Below are 20,104 nucleotides of genomic sequence, written 5' to 3'. Positions count from 1 at the left end.
AATAATCATGACTTCCACAGGAAAGTTATGATTTTCTTGTCATTTCAGCTGTCTCTACATGTACTGTTCGTTAACTTGTGGTAGTAACATCTTTTGCATTTTTATGTATCGGGCTTAACTACCTAGGTTTAAAGTTTACTTTTTAAATACTAGTTCTCATAGCAGGGCAACATTTACTGTAATGGCACTCCTTGTTATGATCTAAATTATCACTTACACTAAAGTTTTTACACATTATGAACAAGAAGTGAAAGCACTTTAAAAACCACCCTCATTCACCTCATGTATTTATTAGCATTGTGAAGAAATACATTTACATTCATAGATGTTAGATTCATCATAAGAGTCTTTGTTGTGATGTTTGGGAATGAATAACTGCACAGCTAAAGAGGTGAAGGGTTTCTTATTTCAAAGCCCTTAACCTGCTTGCTAAGAGTATGTTCAGTTTAATGTTCTCCAGGCAGAGGTGCACCATGAATATACAGTTGTTGGCAGATTATTATTATTATTATGCGTTATGAAAATGTTTATTATAGCATGTGTGGGGATACATATATATATATATAAATGTGTATGAGAATGTGTGAATAATAAAATAGCTGAGAAATTGATTTTAGACTCTATTTATACCAGTTCTCTTTCTTTCCTTCTGTAGGTAATGCAAGTCGTAAAAGAACAGATCATGAGAGCACTCACAAACAAGCCGAGTTCTCTGGACCAGTTCAAAAGTAGACTTCAGAACCTCAGCTATACCGAGATTTTGAAAATCCGTCAGTCAGAGAGAATGAACCAGGAAGATTTTCAGTCCCGCCCGATCCTGTAAGTATGATATCTCCAACAGGATGTCATCAATATATAGGGCCTGATTTATTAAGGTTCTCCAAGGTGGGAGAAGATACACTTTCCACAGTGAAGATAGGTTATCCAGCAAACCTGGATCGAATTTCTTAAAAGTCATTTGCTATTTGTTAGCAAATGTTTTCAATCCTGGAATCCTGGACCAGATCCATAACAAGTTTGCTGGATCACCTAGCTTCACTGATAAAAGTGTATCCTCTCCAATCTTGGAGAGCTTTAATAAGTTAAGCCCATAATATTTTACCACTCATGCTTTCAAAGTCACTGCTGTTTAAAACCTTTAACTTTGGATACAGAAGGGAAGAGATGAAAGTTCTGTGACTTCATTACGGAGATTGTGCCCCTCTGTAATTTCCACGTCTGTAATGCCATGCAAGAAACGCGGGGCACGCCAGGACATAATGGCAATAAATACATTGTGAGAACTCGAGACCTTCTCCTGCTCTGCTAAAAATGTGTTATTATCTTTGTCTATTTAATACCTGTGTATGTGGAAGTCGGCCAAGCGCACATGAAAAAAAAAACAGACAACCAACTGGTTATTCCATGCATGAACTATTACCACAAGCACAATCACTTTAATAATATAGTATTATAGACACCACAATAATATACCTGTGTTGTATGTAACTGGCACAACAACAGTAAAAGTTTGTTCTTGTGGTGTCTAAGATACTACATTACAAAGTCACTTTGTTTGTAGTAAACAGTTGAATTCAAGGTGTAGAGTGCACTGTGTTATATGCTATGGGTTTCTTACATAGTTTTTAAAATACATTTAATGTTTGCCAATTTATTCACAATTCTGGGTAGTAAGACTATGGAGAGTCTGAAATAACTGTAAAGGTGTATTGCTGGCACATCAAACTATTTGCTGCATTGTAAACATGTAACATGTAGGCTATAGATAGCATACATTGAAAAAAGATATATACAAGGAAGAAAATACAAATGTGAAAAATATGTAAGGCAGAAAGGAATAACTAGATAAATTATAGAAAGTGTGTGCCTGAGAAGCAGAATAAGTAGACTCACAGCAGCTAGACACATATGACACAAACCTTATACTCCAGTGGAGTAAGTAGACCTAGTTACCAAAGGATCCCATGCTAGCCAATTTCTAAACACACCAGCAGGTAACTAAAGATAAGATTGTATTCCATACTATAGTAACATTTAATTGCAATGATCCCTTGAGCAATGTTTCTACAATAAATTAGTGTCACCTTGTACAATTCACCGTTATTTTGTTGCCACTGCACATGTGAGAGAAATTAGGCAAATATCCATCATTATCTACAAATATTAACAGCTATGTTAAATTTAGCAGCTAAGTTATATATTGCCTTTAAAATATTATAGCGAAAGAAGAACAAAAGAAAGAGCACAAGTATATTAAGTGATTTGGTCATAACTGACTGGGTGTGAAATTACGTACCTTACAAAAAACAAAAACTTTAGTTTATATTTTGCCTAGCCGTGAAATCGGCTACATGTCTTAAATTATACTTCCTGCCATGTCTCGTGTTACTTTCTCATTTTGCCAAGAGCCACACACCTGGCACGATACTTATTGTGGCTCTCTGTAAATAATGCCATACTTCTGCTAGAGATTTTTCTTTTTCATTTCCCAGAGGTTATATCAGAACAACTTTTTTTTTAAAAAATAATCCTAATAAAGAAGTTGCTATCAGCATTTCAAATACAAAGATAGGAAACCTAACTTTCAGCCTGTCAGCCGTGCCCCACAGGTAACGCAAGACTAGACACTTTCTTAGTGTAATTTGTTTCTTAGCTCTCAGTTTAACAGCTGGGTTCTGCTCTTTGTGACAGGAATGGAGCACTCATTTGCTGATGTAATTAGGGGTGTTAAGCCAGCCGATCTCATCCTTTTTACTCTACTGTATACTCTACTCTTAAGAACCCCTACAACCATTTTATTGAGGGTCTCGGGAAACCTTCAGCTAAAACCAGTTATTTGGGGGTCATTGGTGGAAAAGTCTCTTACATTGGTAGCCAACAAGAAGAATGTTTAGCCTTATGGTACTGGCACCTGTGTGTGTTTATATGTATGTATGTATGTGTGTGTATGTGTATATATATATATATATATATATATATATGTGTGTGCAATGACTTCAGTCTATAATAAATAAATGAAGTGAATCAGATTTTCTTAATGGGAAATGAAAATCCGATCTCATTTTTTTTTTAATCATCTGGATTTTTTTCAAGGTAGGCTGCTTCAGGCAAGTAAGGAAGTATAAATAATAGAGTCAGAAAAAATTGAATTGCTAAATTGATACATTGTATGCTGAGTGATATATAGTGCTAATAAATCACAGAAAACTGATATGATTGGCATCTAATTTATTTGGGATTTATTATTTATTTATTACTTCAGCCATACACAACCTGAAATCCTACTGGTAGTAATTGGTCAGATTTTTCTATGGAAACGTAGTATTGAGAATCATCTGTGTTTGAAACAATAACAACATTTATGGAAGTTCCTATGATAATGAATCAGTACTTTGGACTCCTTCCTCTCCTCTCTCCTCCCTTGTTTTAGCTCTCTTCTCTCTCTTTTCTCTGCCTCTTCTCTTTTCTCACTCTCTCATCTTTTTTATTGTAGTAGTATTATGTATAATTTTTTTTTTTGCCATTATTTGTATACACAGGGAACTGAAAGAGAAGATTCAACCAGAAATCTTAGAACTGATAAAGCAACAAAGACTTAACCGACTTGTGGAAGGAACTTGCTTTAGAAAACTAAACAGTAGAAGGCGACAAGGTATGTTTTCTTTTATGTATTTAAAGCGGAATTAAAATACAAGATCCGCTTTACTGTCAGGGCCTCCTAATGATAGTAGTTCCAAAATGTTTTAAACTTTCTTTACCTTCATCTTTGCTTAGGCTAGAATAATGCTTCATTCCTTCCAGCTAGATCCTGGAAATACAGAGCAGGCAAAAGTTCTATGAGAAGGCGCTCTTGCAATGGAGTAAAATGTCTTCTGGATATATTGAGTCATTTTATTAAGGCTTGAATAATTAGCATTTAGGAATGTTTTATTATTTTAATACCTTTATGGATTTTTAAATATTCTTTTATTGCAATGCTAAACATTGTTTAGACCAAAAAAGCCATCCTTGTATTAGGTCAGAAGTCAAGTGTACATGATGGCAGGTGGATAGGAGTGACTGTCTGTCTCCTCCCAACACTTCCTCCATCAAAGGAAAGGTGCCTTATGTCACCTCTTACAAGGTGGCAGTTGAGATGGACAATTTCTCTCCATCTATAACACTTGCTCCTAGGTCAAGCGTAGTTTTATCTGTTGCCTCTGGGTATAAAAGACATTTGTGTCTAACACATAGAGACCAACAAACTGTAAAGTACACTAAATCTACTTTACTGGACATACAAGCTAATAACTTCCAGTGCTCAACCCAGAAATTTTTTTAAGCCAGATGGGAAGAAATTGTAGGTGGGTGGCAGCCCCTGTATTGAGACCAAACTCTTTAGTAACCACCCAAAAACAGCTGGGTGGGTGCTGAAAAGTGCTGGGTGGTGCGCCCAGCTAAAAGGGCCTGGGGAGAACCCTGACTTCATCCCAGACGCACTGTTCATTAATGAAAGTGCAGAGAGAAATGATTTACTGGTGTTGGGGTTTTTTGGGCTGAATTATTTGGAAGAAAAATAATGTCCCATAAATTTTAGGCTTACAGCAGGAAATACCAATGTTCTGTTCTGCAAAGCCAAGTCATGCACCTTCTTCTCTCACCTTCACCTACAGAAGTTGTAATCTTTGGAGTACATAGACTTCTGTTGGTTCCCGACATAAATAAAGGGATACATTTCAAGTCCAGACAGCTTAGCATTTTGTAAATTAATGGATGTACTTCCTCCCGGATGACATTATCCTTAAACGCTGTAAATGTATTTACTGGATATTGCAAAACTGCATTTCTTCACTGTAATAATTTTTCACAACTTCTCTTTTTAGAAGGTTAGAAAAGTTAATATTTCATCGCCTGTAATGAATCTTTTTGCTGAAAGACTATTTCACTGGGAATAGTTCACATTAATTCTTTAAAGCTAAATTTTTACCCATTACTTATGGGAATTGGATTCCAATGGAGTACAGTTTTTTTTCTATATACAAGCGAAATTTAGGCTCTATTACTTTGTACATAATACTAGAATAAAAATTAGTTGGGGATAGATTCTTATAGTGTAGTTATTGGTCAAAACTAAAACAGGAAAGAGTTTAAATAAAATTTTGTATTTAGTAACATATGGGGGATATCAAAAGATTTCTAGAGACCAAATCTGAATCTGCAGTGTAGAATACATTTTTATCCATGTACACCTTTGGTTTCACCATAGTCGCTTTTGATACTAGTAGGATTTTGCAGGTCCCCTTCAATTCATATGACATAAAGGTCCCTCTGGGGTATAATTTGGTACCACTATCGGTCGTTATTTTCAGTGTTTTTCTTGCCAATGCATTTGGTTAACACTTGAAAATTTATAGTCTGTTACGAGAAAGTCTGTTAATAAGGTATGCTACATTACCCTTACCTCTTAAATTGTAAGCTCTTCTGGGCAGGGTGCTCTCCTCCTCCTGCATCACTGTTTGTATCTGTCTGTTGTTTGCTACCCTTATTTATTGTACAGCGCTGTGTAATATTTTGGTACTATATAAATTCTCTTTTTTAATAATTAGATTGAAACTATTCACCATTTTGTTGTTCTATAGTGAAGGCATAGTTAACAGGCTTATATGCTAAAAAGTGTTTTTGTTGACATTGCTTCCGTCATCCTCTTGGTATTAGTTAAATATCTGTTTTCTTTAATAAGCATCGCAAACTTTGCTCTAAAGGTGATTCCAAGTTTAATTCAGGTGCAAGAACAGAAGTTGCTTATAGGAGCAAATTACAGGTTTTTAGGTGGAGGGTATTAGCACACTCTTGCTGCCACTACTACATAGATCCAAAAGCCCAATATTTGTATTGTGTAGAATGGGGTTTTCAAATGTTCTCACCATTGCTCAGCATCTACATTTTTATTTTACTATTTTGTACTCTTCTAGGCACTCTTTTGAAGCAAGATAATCTTTTTAATTTTCAACCCTGTTGTCTCATTATTTTTGCTAGTCTAGTACAGTACATGCTCCTAATTCAGCCCCAGCAGGCATGATTTTTTCCCCTTACCAACTGCCCACGTTATAGCTTATGAAAGCTTTTCTTGTGAACACAATGCTCTTGAAATAATCCTCTACAAAATGTTTGAGATGAGAAAGGGAGGCATGGATTTTCAAAGGCTATATCACAGCATCTGAGCTTCTCCAGCTTGCTTTTTTCTTTCAGTGAAGTAAAAAATGAAATAAAATTGAATCATGTAAAAGTTAATGCTTCACCCTCTGCCAGCAAGAACTATTTTGTTTTAATTAGAAATACGTATATGCTGCATTATTTCTGAGTGCCAATTTTTCAGGGAGAAAGCCTATAAAAGCAAAAATTCTGAATTCAGTATCTCCTGTATAGGCAACAATACAGCAAGCAGCAGATTGAAAAGATGCATTATGTAGCTTCAAATTGACATGTCACTCTTGTCAACACTTGTATTCCCTTGAGACCTCTATCACATAAGAGCAAGAGTAGAGTACATAGACACACATGGTAAGATTGATAGTGGGCTCCATCAGAACTGAACACACATGACTGCCTCCATGAAGTGTTACAAAGCCTTCAATTATAAACTAGGGGATATTCTATTTCTTTGCTTAGCACATTATCTTTTTAGCACAACTGCAGATATATACTATCTGAAAAAATGTTATTTCTAATAGTAGTCATTACAATCTGTTAATGCTGTGTCAACAAATTATTTGTTTCACATTGCATAATGTGAAATAATGGAACCACAAAATAATGGATCACTGAAATCACTGGATTGACTACACAGACTACAGTTAGGACAGAAGGAACAGCTGCACCTAGATACCAAATATACAGAGGAAGAAAGACATGATTGGAAAGGGAAGAACAGTTCATCACTGATAATGTTGTCTTCATGCTGTTTTTTTATTTTGCAGGCTTCATGTAATAAATTCACACACCGCCCCTTCCTCTCCCAGTTCAAATGCTATTGTAAGAGAATGGGAGATTACAAGAGACTAGTGCATAGACAGAATATATTATTTTTGTATAAGCCTAAATAAATGGTGTTCTTTTACAGATTATCTGTCTACACATAGATATAAAAGGATTTCATTATTGGATTATAGATGTAAAATGTGCACAGAACAGGGCAACTGGTAAAAAAAAAAACTTTAATCTATCGATACGAAAGCATACACAAAAAAAAAAAAAGGAATATGTGAAAAAATATTTTTTGGAACAGATAAATAGTTTTTATTTCAAGCCTAGTGAGGCAAGACAAGCAATGAAGTGTGTCGTTATTGATTCTATTAAATACACTGCAAGTACAGAAAAAAAACTGTTGATGTTCTAAAAATATAGTATGCTTTTACCTTTTTCTTTGACAACAGCTCTTAATTTCTAAACACATAGTATCAGCCCTGTTTACTTATGGATCTAGCCCTGTTTACTAAATTCTGATGGATCTCAAAGCACACAGATCCTCCCTAATCTTCTTCCAACCTGATCTCTATAACCCCTCTTTGTGCACATAAAGAGAGCACAGGGAGTATTCAGCTCACAAGATTTTTGGCAAGATCAACAGATATTTGTGGAAACAAAACTACCAAAACACTTTAGTATGTTAATTGTTAGGCGGGGTACACACGTGCAATTATTGCCGTTGAAAAGGATCTTTCACAATCCTTTCCAACGACTATGGACTGCACGATGCATGGACGAGTGCTGTACATACAGCACTATTCTGCTCTATGCAGAGGGGAGGGGGAGAACGACGGCGCGGCACCCTGTTGCGCGCTCTCCCCCTTCCCTTGCATTAGGATCGTCTGTGGATCCGCCGGGATGGTCGTTCGGACGATGGGTGACGGGCGCTGTACAAACGGCACTATAAAGTACTATAAAGGTAAAATATTAGCACACATTGGCAAGATTATGTAAGTCAAGCTGATCTATTACATTTCTAACAAAAAATATCAGTAAAATAATTATGTATTTTTAAAACTACTTTGGAGTTAGACAATTTTCAAAATATGATTACGTAAAGCTTACATCTCGTTCCATTTATTAACAGCATTCATAATATACACACTGTGTACAACATTAGAGTTGCTTGGCATAGAAGAATGAGAACACTGGTTTAGCCCAGCTTTAAATATACACGTTCAGTGCTATCTGGAGCATGAAATGTATCCCAGGGTGATTACTCAGTCATAAGAAAGTCAAGATGCATTTTTTTTTTTGTACTGTGAAATGCTAGCATTCTGTTAACCACTTGTCATGTTGGTATGATTTGCACTGACAAGGCTTTCCACGAGTTTTTTGTTTTTTATTTAAATCATCTTTGTTTCTTTTATTATTTAGGCTATGCGTGTGTTTATACTTTTTTATTATTCATTCTGCAAAATAAAGAAGACCTTTACCTAAAAGCATCAACAGCTTGCAAACTTCCTAGTAGTCCCTGATTTGGAGGTCCCTTTTCTGGGCCAAGTCCCTCTACCCCATTTTCCCCTTCAGGTTTTTAGATGTGTATTTCTCTAAAATGACAGTATGGGTATAATACAGGCATCCTTATGTCCTAAATGCCTTGCGGTGCGCATAAGAAAGCTCTAATAATAGTCTTGACTATTGCAGAGAAAGTCAAAGTGCAGCGCATATCTTTCAATTCCCTGGTGGAGAATGTTGTTACTCAGTAGTTGGTAGACCAAGGAGGGATTGATCTAGCCTTTAAAAAATGATTTGGCAAAAAATAGAGATTATTACATCGGAAAGTCTCGTTTTTGTTTTTGTTTTTTTAACTTAAGTGAAAGTAAAGTAAGTAAAGGGTTCATTCAGAAACTGTTGTCAGAAATTGTCTTTCAATGAAGAAAATACAAATGATTGTAAGGTAATCTCTTATGAATGAACCATAAAAAATTGCACTCAGTTCATGCAACAGAGAATTAATGTTAACCGTATGGTATAATCGTGAAATATGCTGTTTCAAACCATTTAATTTTAATAGGCTCTAATATAATAATTTTTTTCATCCAGCTCTAAATTGGTCCCATTTTAAATAACTGAACTTGTATCTATTAAGAAGCAAACTCAAATTTTAAACTATAAAAATGTTAGTAAAATGAAATGCAGTGTCTATAATCAATGAGTTTTTTCTTGAGCTAACATAGTTTAAAATTTTCATGCTTAATAGGATTTTTGCAAATGTGATAAAAAAAATAGTGATGAAGTGGAATGTCATAGCAGTTTAAATGTATTTACACAATCTTGGCCAGATCTGAAGTTTTCCAAAACAAAATGTGTTGTAACTTGGTTGTGGTGGCTCAGTTAGTTTTCTTTTTCAGACGGTTTTCCCCCCTTATGGTACTTGGTGGTTGTGGCAGTAACACACTGAATCAAGGTCACAACAGCTTTGCTGTCCTTAGTGAAGTGTGTTAGAACTAACTTTAGGTCTTACAATAGAGAAAAAGGGTATTCTCCAGTCTACCATGACATGCAAGGCAGGACTGATGACATGTGATTACACAGGACTGATGACAGGTGATTAGGATGCATTGGTCTTTATGTCAATAACTGCCATTCAGAGCAACTCGCAACCTAATATTCCTTACTTAACGTAAGGCCACTTTGGAATCCCCATGTATGTTTTTTGGGATGTATGAGGAAACCCAGGCACACACAGAGAGAAAATACTCCATATACCTATAGATAGTTTGAACCTGGAACCATAGTGTTACAAGACCAAAGTGCTTTATTGTGTGTTGTAGGAGATTTGGTGCTATCCCACCATTTTAAACATGTATGATATGTTTTCATGTCATGAAAGGAAATATATCATTTTTTGTAGTGGCTTTAAAAAGCATTTCATTTTGCAGTGCCCATTTTAATACAATACCTACCAATGTCATATTGCAGAATGTTTTAAAATCTGGTGTTAAGTTATATGGTAGTTATACCCTGTAGGTAAACATATATTTGTGTAGTTATATTCAGTGATAAACATACATACCTAGCGAAAAATAATTTTATGTGTTAAAAGTCTATTTTGGTTTCCCTACCTTCTAAAATAAATATGTTTTTAAACTCTGATTCTAGGATATCATAATGATAAAATTATTATTTTTTATTTTAAAACTGAATTTTACAATTAGTTGCATCACATGTCTTTATCACAATTTAACATTAAGATAACCGCATATGCTAGCCTAAGAAAAAGAATAATGCAGGCATTGCTCTTCCATCAGAAAAATGACTCCTTTGGTAAAAATCTGACTGGCTAATGTAACATAGGACAGGATATTAACATTGCTTGTATTGGGTTGGCATTCCAAACTGTAAGAATGACAGAATTTAAAATGCCTATATGTGTTTGTATTGTAAGGGTGTATTCCTTTAAAATGTTCAGTGAAAATCCATACTACTAAGTTCTCTGAATCTTGTGAATGTTGTTTGGAAGTTAAGGCCAAACACAAGTGAAAGGTGATATACAAGGCTTAGGTTATGCTATGCTGTTAGTTCATTTGATGATTTTTTACTATAAATATTTGTTATAAGCAATATGCCTTTTTAAGTATTTAATGTGTTTCTATATGTATATGTTTGTAACGTATAGAGTATTCCTAATGATTTTTTACAGAGATATAGATTTTGTACTTTATCACATTGACATATTTACATGTATCTTTCTTCTGGTATGCCTTAAGCATCCTTTTTTTTAGCCTGCTGTTAATTTTTCCTATTTATAATTGTGCAGGTTTATATTGTTGTTGGGGCATTCAAAACAAAATTTAAATGGATAGAGTGATTTACACTGAACAAATAGAGACTGTGATACAGACATAAGAGAGAATATGTTCATTCTATACACAAGTTTAAGAAGTGAGAAGATAGTAATTACGGGATATCTTTAGAAACTGATGTTATCCTGAATTTTTTTTTTTGGTTAAAGTGCAGTATCAAGTTTGTGTATATTTGAGTCATGCTTGTGGTTCACAGGTACAGTTCAAATGTAGGCCTGAAGAAAGAAACCTAAGCAAGCCTTAATCATCTTCCACTGGTTAGGAATCGGTGCCCTTATCAAAGTGTTCAAACAATAGGCGTGGGTTGTTTTGGTAGTAGTTCTGCCATGATGTGGTGGTACAGACCATTGGACAACCTACATAGTCAAATGGTACGTATTACTATACAGTTCAGTCAGAATCTGTCATGGCATTCAGTTAATTGTCCTAACAAAGTGATAATTTACCTAGAAATTACCTCACCATCATTTGAATTGTGCTTTCAGGCATTATTAAACTCTTTAGAGAGTCCATCAATACACTTCCCATAAATCAACTGAACAGATGTGGGTGTGTTGCCATCCAGATTTATTAATGCAATTCAGAATATAAATCCGCTATCCACATTAATGTCACAAGCAGGAGTTTTGAAGGGCACCAGATGCCACATTCACCTTGATTTCTCCTTGACAAAAAAAAAAATACTTTTATTTATTTTTTTTTTATTATTATTATATATATTATTATTATTTATTTATTTATTATTTATTTTTTAGTCTGGTTTCTTGTAGATTGTTTTGTTATAAAAACAAAACAATGAGTGTAATAGTTCAGCTGGAAATTGCAGATTGAACAACTTTATCTTTTCTTAGAACTGTTTAAAGAATTGGCAAGATCTATATTAGTCAATAATCTGGTATTATAGAAATAATTTTTAGAATCCATTATTAGAGTTGGAAACAGATTGTGTTTTAAGTGTAATTTGCAATGTGATATGGCTCGAAGTCAGGATGACCTAGAAGAAAATATACGTGCTTCTAATTTTGGTTTCCCCAACAGCAATGCAAGTTCTCAGCTAACAATATAATATCTGTGTGGTATCTGTAAACATAAATAATATCAGCACCCCCAAAACACATTTCTAGACCTAGAAACATAGATCTGATCAGACATTTTCACTTTTATGATGTAGTGGACTTGTTCTTGTTTCTTAGGGCAGGGAGTTCCAGTTGCATGATGGCATCTACAGATCACTTCCAGCTCTGGTCAGTGTTTATCGGGCTGTGGAGATCCCTGGGCATTCTGAATGTAGAATTTAAATGTACTTGCCCTCTGGAACCACTTTATCATTGGTGTGCCTTAATGAACACCTATAAAGCTTATCATTTCTTTTTTTTTAATCTCTCTTTTTTTATTGGTGTAAATGGGTAAGCAGCTACTCCTGTTCTTTATACATATTGCAGATATTTATGTTTTGCCTTTAGTTTAGTATGTTAACGTAGATTTTATGTACAAATATTTTATTTTTAGAGTGATCATAATGCAAGATCTCCTTTAGTGCAAACAAATGTTATCCATATGCATTAGATACCATTTATTTAAAATCCAAAATCTAATTTCAGCTTTCTGTGTAAACAGTACAAATTCCTTCTGACTTGTTCTGCAGCTTGATGCTGTAATATGAATGATATTATAAACAATGTTCTGTAATTGAGATTTCTGTTGTCAATTTGATATTGTGGAACTGTCTATAAAATTCCACTAATGTAAAAATTTTACTACTTAAAAAGAAAAATGGGCTGTGACAATGTAATGTAGTAAGGTGCCCAAAGATTTCTAATGGCATGTTGGTGATAAAGTATATGTGATATAGTAAAAACGAATGGAGCTTCAGTTTGTCAGTATGTTAGATATTACATTTTTGTTAGTATTATAGTGGTATTTATTTCAAGTCTATAAGGATAATATCTGATACTGGGATGGCATTGAAGTATGGAATGCTAAATGCCCAGTATTGACCAAGAAAATACTGAAGCCAATGAGCATCACTACAAGAGAGAAATATGGAGAAATAGCAGTGTACTTATTTTTCTTGTGGCAGCTTTACTTTTTAGTATTAAATACAGCCAGAATGTTTCCTTAACAGTATCCTGTTAAAAAAAAGTATGTAATATTGGTAAAATGATAGTAGTAAATAAAGGAGAAAACTTCTAAGTGACATTTGTCCTGATGGTAAGGTATGTCATGTATACCTGCCTCTGAACAGAATGTGACCTAACCATGCAGTATGGCTGCTCCAGCACTAATGTACTGTGAATTATTGGGGGGTGGGAGGGGGTTGTAAGGTTTTATTGTATATTATGCTACATTGTGATTCCGCGTTTAAAACCATATTTGAGGAGCTAATCTCTTACTAGCTATCTACTTCTAACCAACTACAAATAGTGAATGTGGTTGATGTATTGCTAGTTCACCACTAGTTCACCTAAACCTCTTTCAAATATATTACACTAAAATTGTGTTGATTCTACTATTTATTTCAATACAAGTCAAAGATTTTACCCTTCATTAATATTTGTTTTAAAACAACTGGATTGTACTTTGTAACTTATTGTCAGGGACTTATCACCAGGCGGATTCTCTGGTCAGGCTTCGTAAGAGTTTAGGCATTCGCCTATGCAAACAGCTGAAATCAGTTATCTCTTTCAGAACTCAAAAATATTAGGTCAATTAAAAATATGCTTATTTCATATATTTTATTTAGGCTTAACTGGAAGATGTGTGCCATTTGAAAGAATAATTTGTTAGGGAAAGAATGACTTTTAATGCAAGCTCGCTAGGGTCAAGCTGCCGGAGATGCGTGCCTCGAAGCGCCAAATCAGTTTAGTTGATAAATGTTTGGAGAATAAGCCAGTGTATTCTTGGCGGCTGAAAATCTGTTGATAAATAGGTTAGAGGGGTCAAATGTGGAATCGGGAATAAGGGTGTGAACTTCTGGCTTTGCTTGATGAATCAGGCCCATTGTGTTAACATATTTTTATGGCCTTATGTTTTTCAGATAAGTTTTGGTATTGTCGGCTTTCACCCAATCACAAAGTGTTACACTATGGAGACCTAGAAGAGAGCCCTCAAGGGGAGGTGCCACATGACAATTTGCAAGATAAATGTAAGTATGCACTTATTGGTGAAGTAATTGTCACAATGTGTAAATACAATCATTATATGCAGGGCATGCAAGGCTACATTGCAGTTCCTACCAAGTATCAGTTTGGAAAGCAGTCCAATGTATGTGTTAATATGAAAACTAATATTGCTGTTATCCAGCATCCCTATGTTTTGTTTGGATGTGGTCAAACTGTGCACTCCTTTGGTCAGGAACAGACAATTGGGGGACTTGAAAGCCCTCCACTGAATGAGATAATAATAGATTAGATTAATAGATGGTATAATTTGTTCTTTATTTTTAATTAATGTATTTAACTAGCACTAGAATGTTGCAAAGTGTTTTTTTTTAGAGACCATAGTCCTTACACCAGCTGTTTGTCAAATTAGCTCATAATTCAATGTCCTTACCAATAGTCATAGTCTAATGTCCTCTACATAGTGTAAGGCTAATTTTTAGAAGGAAGCCATGAATACTACCATTATGATTTTGGAATGTGGGGGAAACCATATTGCTGAATAAAAAAAGTGCTTATATTGTTTATTCATGCCGAGCAATATGAATCACACTTAGTGGAAAAAAAGACTTCTAAATTTAATGAGAACACCTTTAGCATAGATAATTGATATAATAATGTATAATAATGTGATAAATGTCTTTACGGTCCACTTAACCCTCAATTTATCTAGGCCCTCAATTTATCACAGAAACCTCAAATACCGATACTTCAGTCAACTAATTTTGTACTAGACAAATAAGATAGAAATGAAGTCAGTATAGCTATTATTTTATATCATATCCAAACATGTTTTTTCATCAATTTTCTGGATGCATTTTACAGATACGTGCAGAAATAAACAAGTGGGTGAAGCAGCACGTTGATATGGTCACACAGGGTGACATGACCTATATTTTCCAGGCATTACTGTGCAATCCAGTAGACAGTTATGCAAGCCTGAGTTTAATAGAAATAATGGCCTTTTGCAGTACAGTTTTTTTTTATTGGACAGTCAGTGTGCATCAATGTAGGCTGTCCCTATTATATCCTCCTTAATCCATGTTTCCCAGGTAATGAATGATTATAGAATCTGTTTTTATGCTGAGATCAGGGGTAGCCATGGTATTAAATGTAAATGTTAATAAAGCACAATTTGCTCTCCCTATACAGTATGTGCCTTGAGGTTCTTATCTTGTTGTTAAAGAGACCCTGACCTTTTAAAACATATTTGGTAGTTTTTACTGGAATGGTATGGGGCTCCCTGTTTATAAATGCCCTACTGAAAATCACACTAATAAAAAGTTCTCTGGTCAGTTTGGAATCTTTGTTATTTTAAAGACATCTGGCCTTTTGCCTTGGGCCTTTCTCACTAGCAAGGTGTATTCTGTCATACATCATAGTTTTTTTTTCCCTCACTATCCTTTATAAATGCTAGAGACTGAACTGTTAGTAAAATCCCATTAGGTCCCAGTGTGTGTTGCAGCATCCACCACATCTGCCATTAATTCTCATTCTACAGTTGCTTAGGTTTTGTGTTTCCCTCATTCTATTGGAATGGACTCCTTGACCAATTGCATTGAATAGATACACCAGCAGATTTCATAACCTTTATGAAGAACATACTTTTGATGTGGTCCAACAGTAGTGGTAGGTAGAGTAAGGTTATTCACCCATCAAATACCCTGGCCAGTTGATTGACCCTCAGTATTCATGCACTTGTGTGATTGTTTTTGGTTGGTTTAAAACCTGCAATAGAATGTTAATACAGATAAAAAATTCTATTCTGTGACACATATACATTTGGTTACAATAAATACCATTATAAAGACTTGGTACTGCATAGTTTATTTTTATTATTCAGCATGTAATCTTTGTTAGGTTAAAACAAGTCGGGGCTTATAGGGATAAAAATAAAAGATCTTTTCTGGATTTTCTCTCTAATATAATTACTTCTGCAGACTTGGCATCTGCTGTAAACATAAATAAAGATCACAGTGCATGTAAAATTAATCCTGTTGTTTTTGCTGATTGAAAATACAGCAGAGTCAATCATAAAATCTCCAGAATAAATAATGGGAAAATATACAATATACCCAACAGCAGTACAAATAAGTAACATTGTTCTTCTAGATAAACATACTAATATGTAATTAGTTATTTCCGTAAATAGATTTTGAGATTTTTAGGAACCTACATAGTGACAATGACTTTGGTTTTTAAATATTGGCTTTTATGCAACGAACAGCTTATAACTGAAAGCACTGCAAATCAATGCTATATTTCACATGGTTTAAAAATTTTGTGTGTGTTATTAATGAAACTGCCTAAAGCAAACCCCTGATGAATAGGGAGCATGTTGCCTTATACCAGGCGTGTCAAACTCAAATACACGGTGGGCCAAAATTAAAAACTTAAAGTCAGGGTTAAACTTGAAACTGAAAAAGCACCGCTACTACAATTCCCTACAATAAGAAAACAGTCCAATGTGGAACCAGGCATAGGCAGAGAGGCCGCTGGTCTATAGACGCGAGTGATGCTGGGAATTTTAGTAGCGGCGCAGACCACAGTATGGTCTGACATTTCCCATGTGAAACCAGGTAAGCAAATTAATAGGTGAATATAGTAGGCGGATGTTGATTCCCTGAGGTAAAAATGATAAATAGTACAGGAAGGCTTTTCAATACAAAAACAGAAATTGGGCAAATTATGCATTACGAGAGTGATAGCCCATGACCTCCAGACAGATTAAATCATTATACACGCTGAGGCAAAAGTACCCAAAGCTCCCTTAAGATCTGCCTCCTGTAATCTTCTGCATGACAGCACTAAGAATGGAAAGTGGAGATGACAGCATTAGGGCAATGAGGTCAGGAACAGGAACAGATGAAGACTTTGTTTTCATATTTTCACTTCATATCTAGTCACAAGCTAAGGCAGGTCCTAGACCAGACTATATTTTTGTGAGAAAAAGGGCATGTTCAGTCTAATGGTCAATATTCATTAACATGCACTTTTTTGACACAACATTCAACATCCAGGTGTGGTTTGCCACCCCCGCCATCTCCATAGACTTGAATTGGTTCCACAGGCTTTAAACTATGTGCAAACAATTTAAATTAAATAGAAAAAAACAACTGCTGCTATGCATTTTCTTAACTACACTGTGGCTTGATGAGAGGGGACACTGACCCTGGCTGTGATCTTGTAACTGTATCTGGATAAAGAAAATGGCTGCACAGAATTATAACTCTTTTTCATGCATTTTTAAAATGAATGCATTTAACTGTAATTCCAGCAGTGAATATATATTTTATACTATCCTAACAGCTTGTATTTTCTTTTCTTACCTATAGTGCCAGTGGCAGACATTAAAGCAATACTGACTGGGAAGGACTGCCCTCACATGAAGGAGAAAGGAGCTCTTAAACAAAACAAGGTGAGTGCTTTTAAAAGCATGCTTCATGCAATTTTCAATACACTGCCTTCCTGTGATGAGTCAGATCAGAGCTCCACGTTTCTTAGCAGTGGCACAATTTATGTCACTTTGTTAAGTAAGTCTGTAATTATTAAATGACATCTATGGATGCCCTGAAGCCGTCATAGTAAGATAATTACACAGTGGGCTCATCATGTGTCAGAATTCCAAGTACTATTTTTTTTGTCCTACGTTTGTATTGGTGTAAATTCTAACAGTTTTCCAGTAGCATAAATGTCTCTTAAAACTTGCTTACCATCCAGCATAATAATATGATTATTTATGCAGCCTTTGTTGTGTATCTGAATCTGTAATATTATCCCTATCATGAATTAATAAATAAATGCATAACTATGTGCAGTATTTGCTTCAAAATAAATTCTTTACCTCTTCACAAATAATTTTTACTAAAACCACAACTGTTCTTGGTAATGCTTTTGAAATGATTCACAATTTATTGAAAGGTGAATTTGACCTGCAATTAACTTGCATGTAAGCTGCTTCAAGGGGGTTTTACATCTGCATAGACTCGTATCTTAATTCAAAACCTGACACAAACGCCCACCAACCTAGGCCCGAACATGGTAGTTAGACAAAACTAGCCAAGTTTCTTTTTGTAATTTGAAATATGCTGGAAATCTCTTTTTTGGCTGTCGAAGGATTTATTGTCAATATTATGGTAAGTCAAGGAAAAATCTCTAAAAACATGTGGACAGCCATAAAAAAGTGATTTGTTTTTGTTATGCTACTTTACAAAAAGTCTTGGAAAGTATTAAAAAATGAGGTTTTAACCCATATATGCACTGTCCAAAATAAAAATAAATAAATAAAAATCACTTTAAAGTACACCTGTAATGGAATATTGATAATGTGTCTGGCCATCAGTTGCATAGAGAAAATAAAAATCAGGGAGGAAGTGCTTATGCCATGACAAATGACAATGTTTTATTTGTATATATTAGTTCTTGAAATGTTTCCTAAATCTTCTTGTACTGGCACATTTACAAAGATCGGTAAATGAGATCACCGTTTCCAACATTAGGCAATGGAATTAGAAGAGGGCATCTTATTTGAAATATTAGTTGTATCTAATTTTAAACATGGCTTTATACATATCATGCAAGCCTAACACTGAACTTGGTTTTTGTTGTTATTTAATTTATGGACTTATACAGACATTTTTAATATATATTATATGGCTAATCTATATTGCCTGACTGAGAAACTTGAATATTGAACTTTCTTTAATGTATAAAAAAATGTTCTTTCTGTGACATTATATTAATGCTATTCTTAATAGAATACACAAGAGCTTCTCATCCCTATATAATACTTATGCCTATCTGTTTCTTAGGAGGTGCTCGAGCTAGCATTTTCAATCATGTATGATTCCAACTGCCAATTAAATTTCATTGCTCCAGATAAACATGAGGTAAGTTGATTTTTTCCTTTTCAAGACTGTACAGAAAGTTACCACTATCTTTGCAATGCAAATTATACTGTATTGGGGACTTTTTTCATAACTTATTCCAACTGGCAATAAGGATAAGACACAATAATTATTCATTATTTTAATTTATTTATGTATATAATATGGTCTGTGAGTAGGGTGGCAGCACACACATCCAATGATGTACAATTGCAAAGGGTTTTTACAATGTTTATTAATGGTAAATTAATATCTTAGTGCACAGATGGGTGAGCATACAAGTAAAAATATTTTACACTTTGAGAGTCACCAACCCACAGTAAAGCCAGTGGCTCCGAGTTCTGGCTGTCACTAACCGCTCCGGACTACAGCTCTGGGACTCATTGAATACATGCAGGCTGGAGGCTTTGCTTACAAAGAAACTACAACCTTCATATGATTGCTGCCACTTTCGGTCTGAAGTTCCCATCTGCAGCATTATATGTCTAACGCTGCAATCATAATACAGTATTCAAAAGTCAAAATAAAATATTAAAATCAGAAGAAGAAAAGATCAGGGATTTTATAAACCGTGTATCAAGAAGAGGTGTTAAAATCTTATACAAATGTATGTATTAATTTTAATAGGTAACATACACACATACATACATAGTAATATCAGAGAAGTTTGGAGGTTGCCATTGTTGGCCACTTTTTGAAATTGTAAGTTGCCCGGCTCTGTATATCACGTTGCACGATTACTATTCTTTCCTGCTATTTTAGTACACGTCTTTAGGTCTAATCTAACTGAAAACATTGGACACAAGGCTAGCTGAGCTTAACAGTTAATAATTACATCCCCTGATATACAAAATGGTCACTAGAGTACATTTAAAAGTTTATGTAATACAGGTAATAAAATATGCAATACCAAGCAAGATAAAAACTTAGTCTCAGCAAAAATTTGCTTCCAAGTAACTCATTATAACTCAGAATGTACTTAACTGAAAATAAACTATAGTTTTCCTCTAACTGTTTTCCAAAACGTTTTGCTGTTCTATCCATTAAAATGTAAACCATCAAAACTTGTCATTTAACTTGTCATGATCAAACTTGTCTATCAATAAATATGCACTCATTCTTAAGGTGCGTACACACTTCCAATTTTTGTCGTTCCAATCGAACGACGAACGATCAATTGGGCAAAAAATCGTTCGTAAAAAAGTAACCAACGACGCCGACGAACGAGGAAACTCGTTGGAAACGA

At 34.7% G+C, this 20,104-nt stretch overlaps 1 protein-coding gene across 5 annotated transcripts in view; it reads left to right on the top strand.

The window, feature by feature from the left end:
* The window catches only part of ELMO1 (engulfment and cell motility 1), a 203,652-nt gene that overhangs the window by 178,313 nt on the left and 5,235 nt on the right, over positions 1 to 20,104 (top strand). For all 5 annotated transcript variants that reach the window (XM_072412197.1, XM_072412194.1, XM_072412195.1 and 2 more), the window contains 5 exons: positions 656 to 819; positions 3,540 to 3,652; positions 13,852 to 13,959; positions 17,308 to 17,390; positions 18,784 to 18,861. In XM_072412197.1, the coding sequence (XP_072268298.1) occupies positions 656 to 819; positions 3,540 to 3,652; positions 13,852 to 13,959; positions 17,308 to 17,390; positions 18,784 to 18,861 (546 nt within the window). The remainder of the gene's footprint in view (positions 1 to 655; positions 820 to 3,539; positions 3,653 to 13,851; positions 13,960 to 17,307; positions 17,391 to 18,783; positions 18,862 to 20,104) is intronic.

The sequence above is a fragment of the Pyxicephalus adspersus genome, chromosome 5, assembly GCF_032062135.1.
Source record: "Pyxicephalus adspersus chromosome 5, UCB_Pads_2.0, whole genome shotgun sequence".
In the NCBI taxonomy this organism is placed as follows: Eukaryota; Metazoa; Chordata; class Amphibia; order Anura; family Pyxicephalidae; genus Pyxicephalus; species Pyxicephalus adspersus.
The sequence above is the reverse complement of the archived record's forward strand: the minus strand, read 5'-3'. Positions and strand labels throughout refer to the sequence as shown.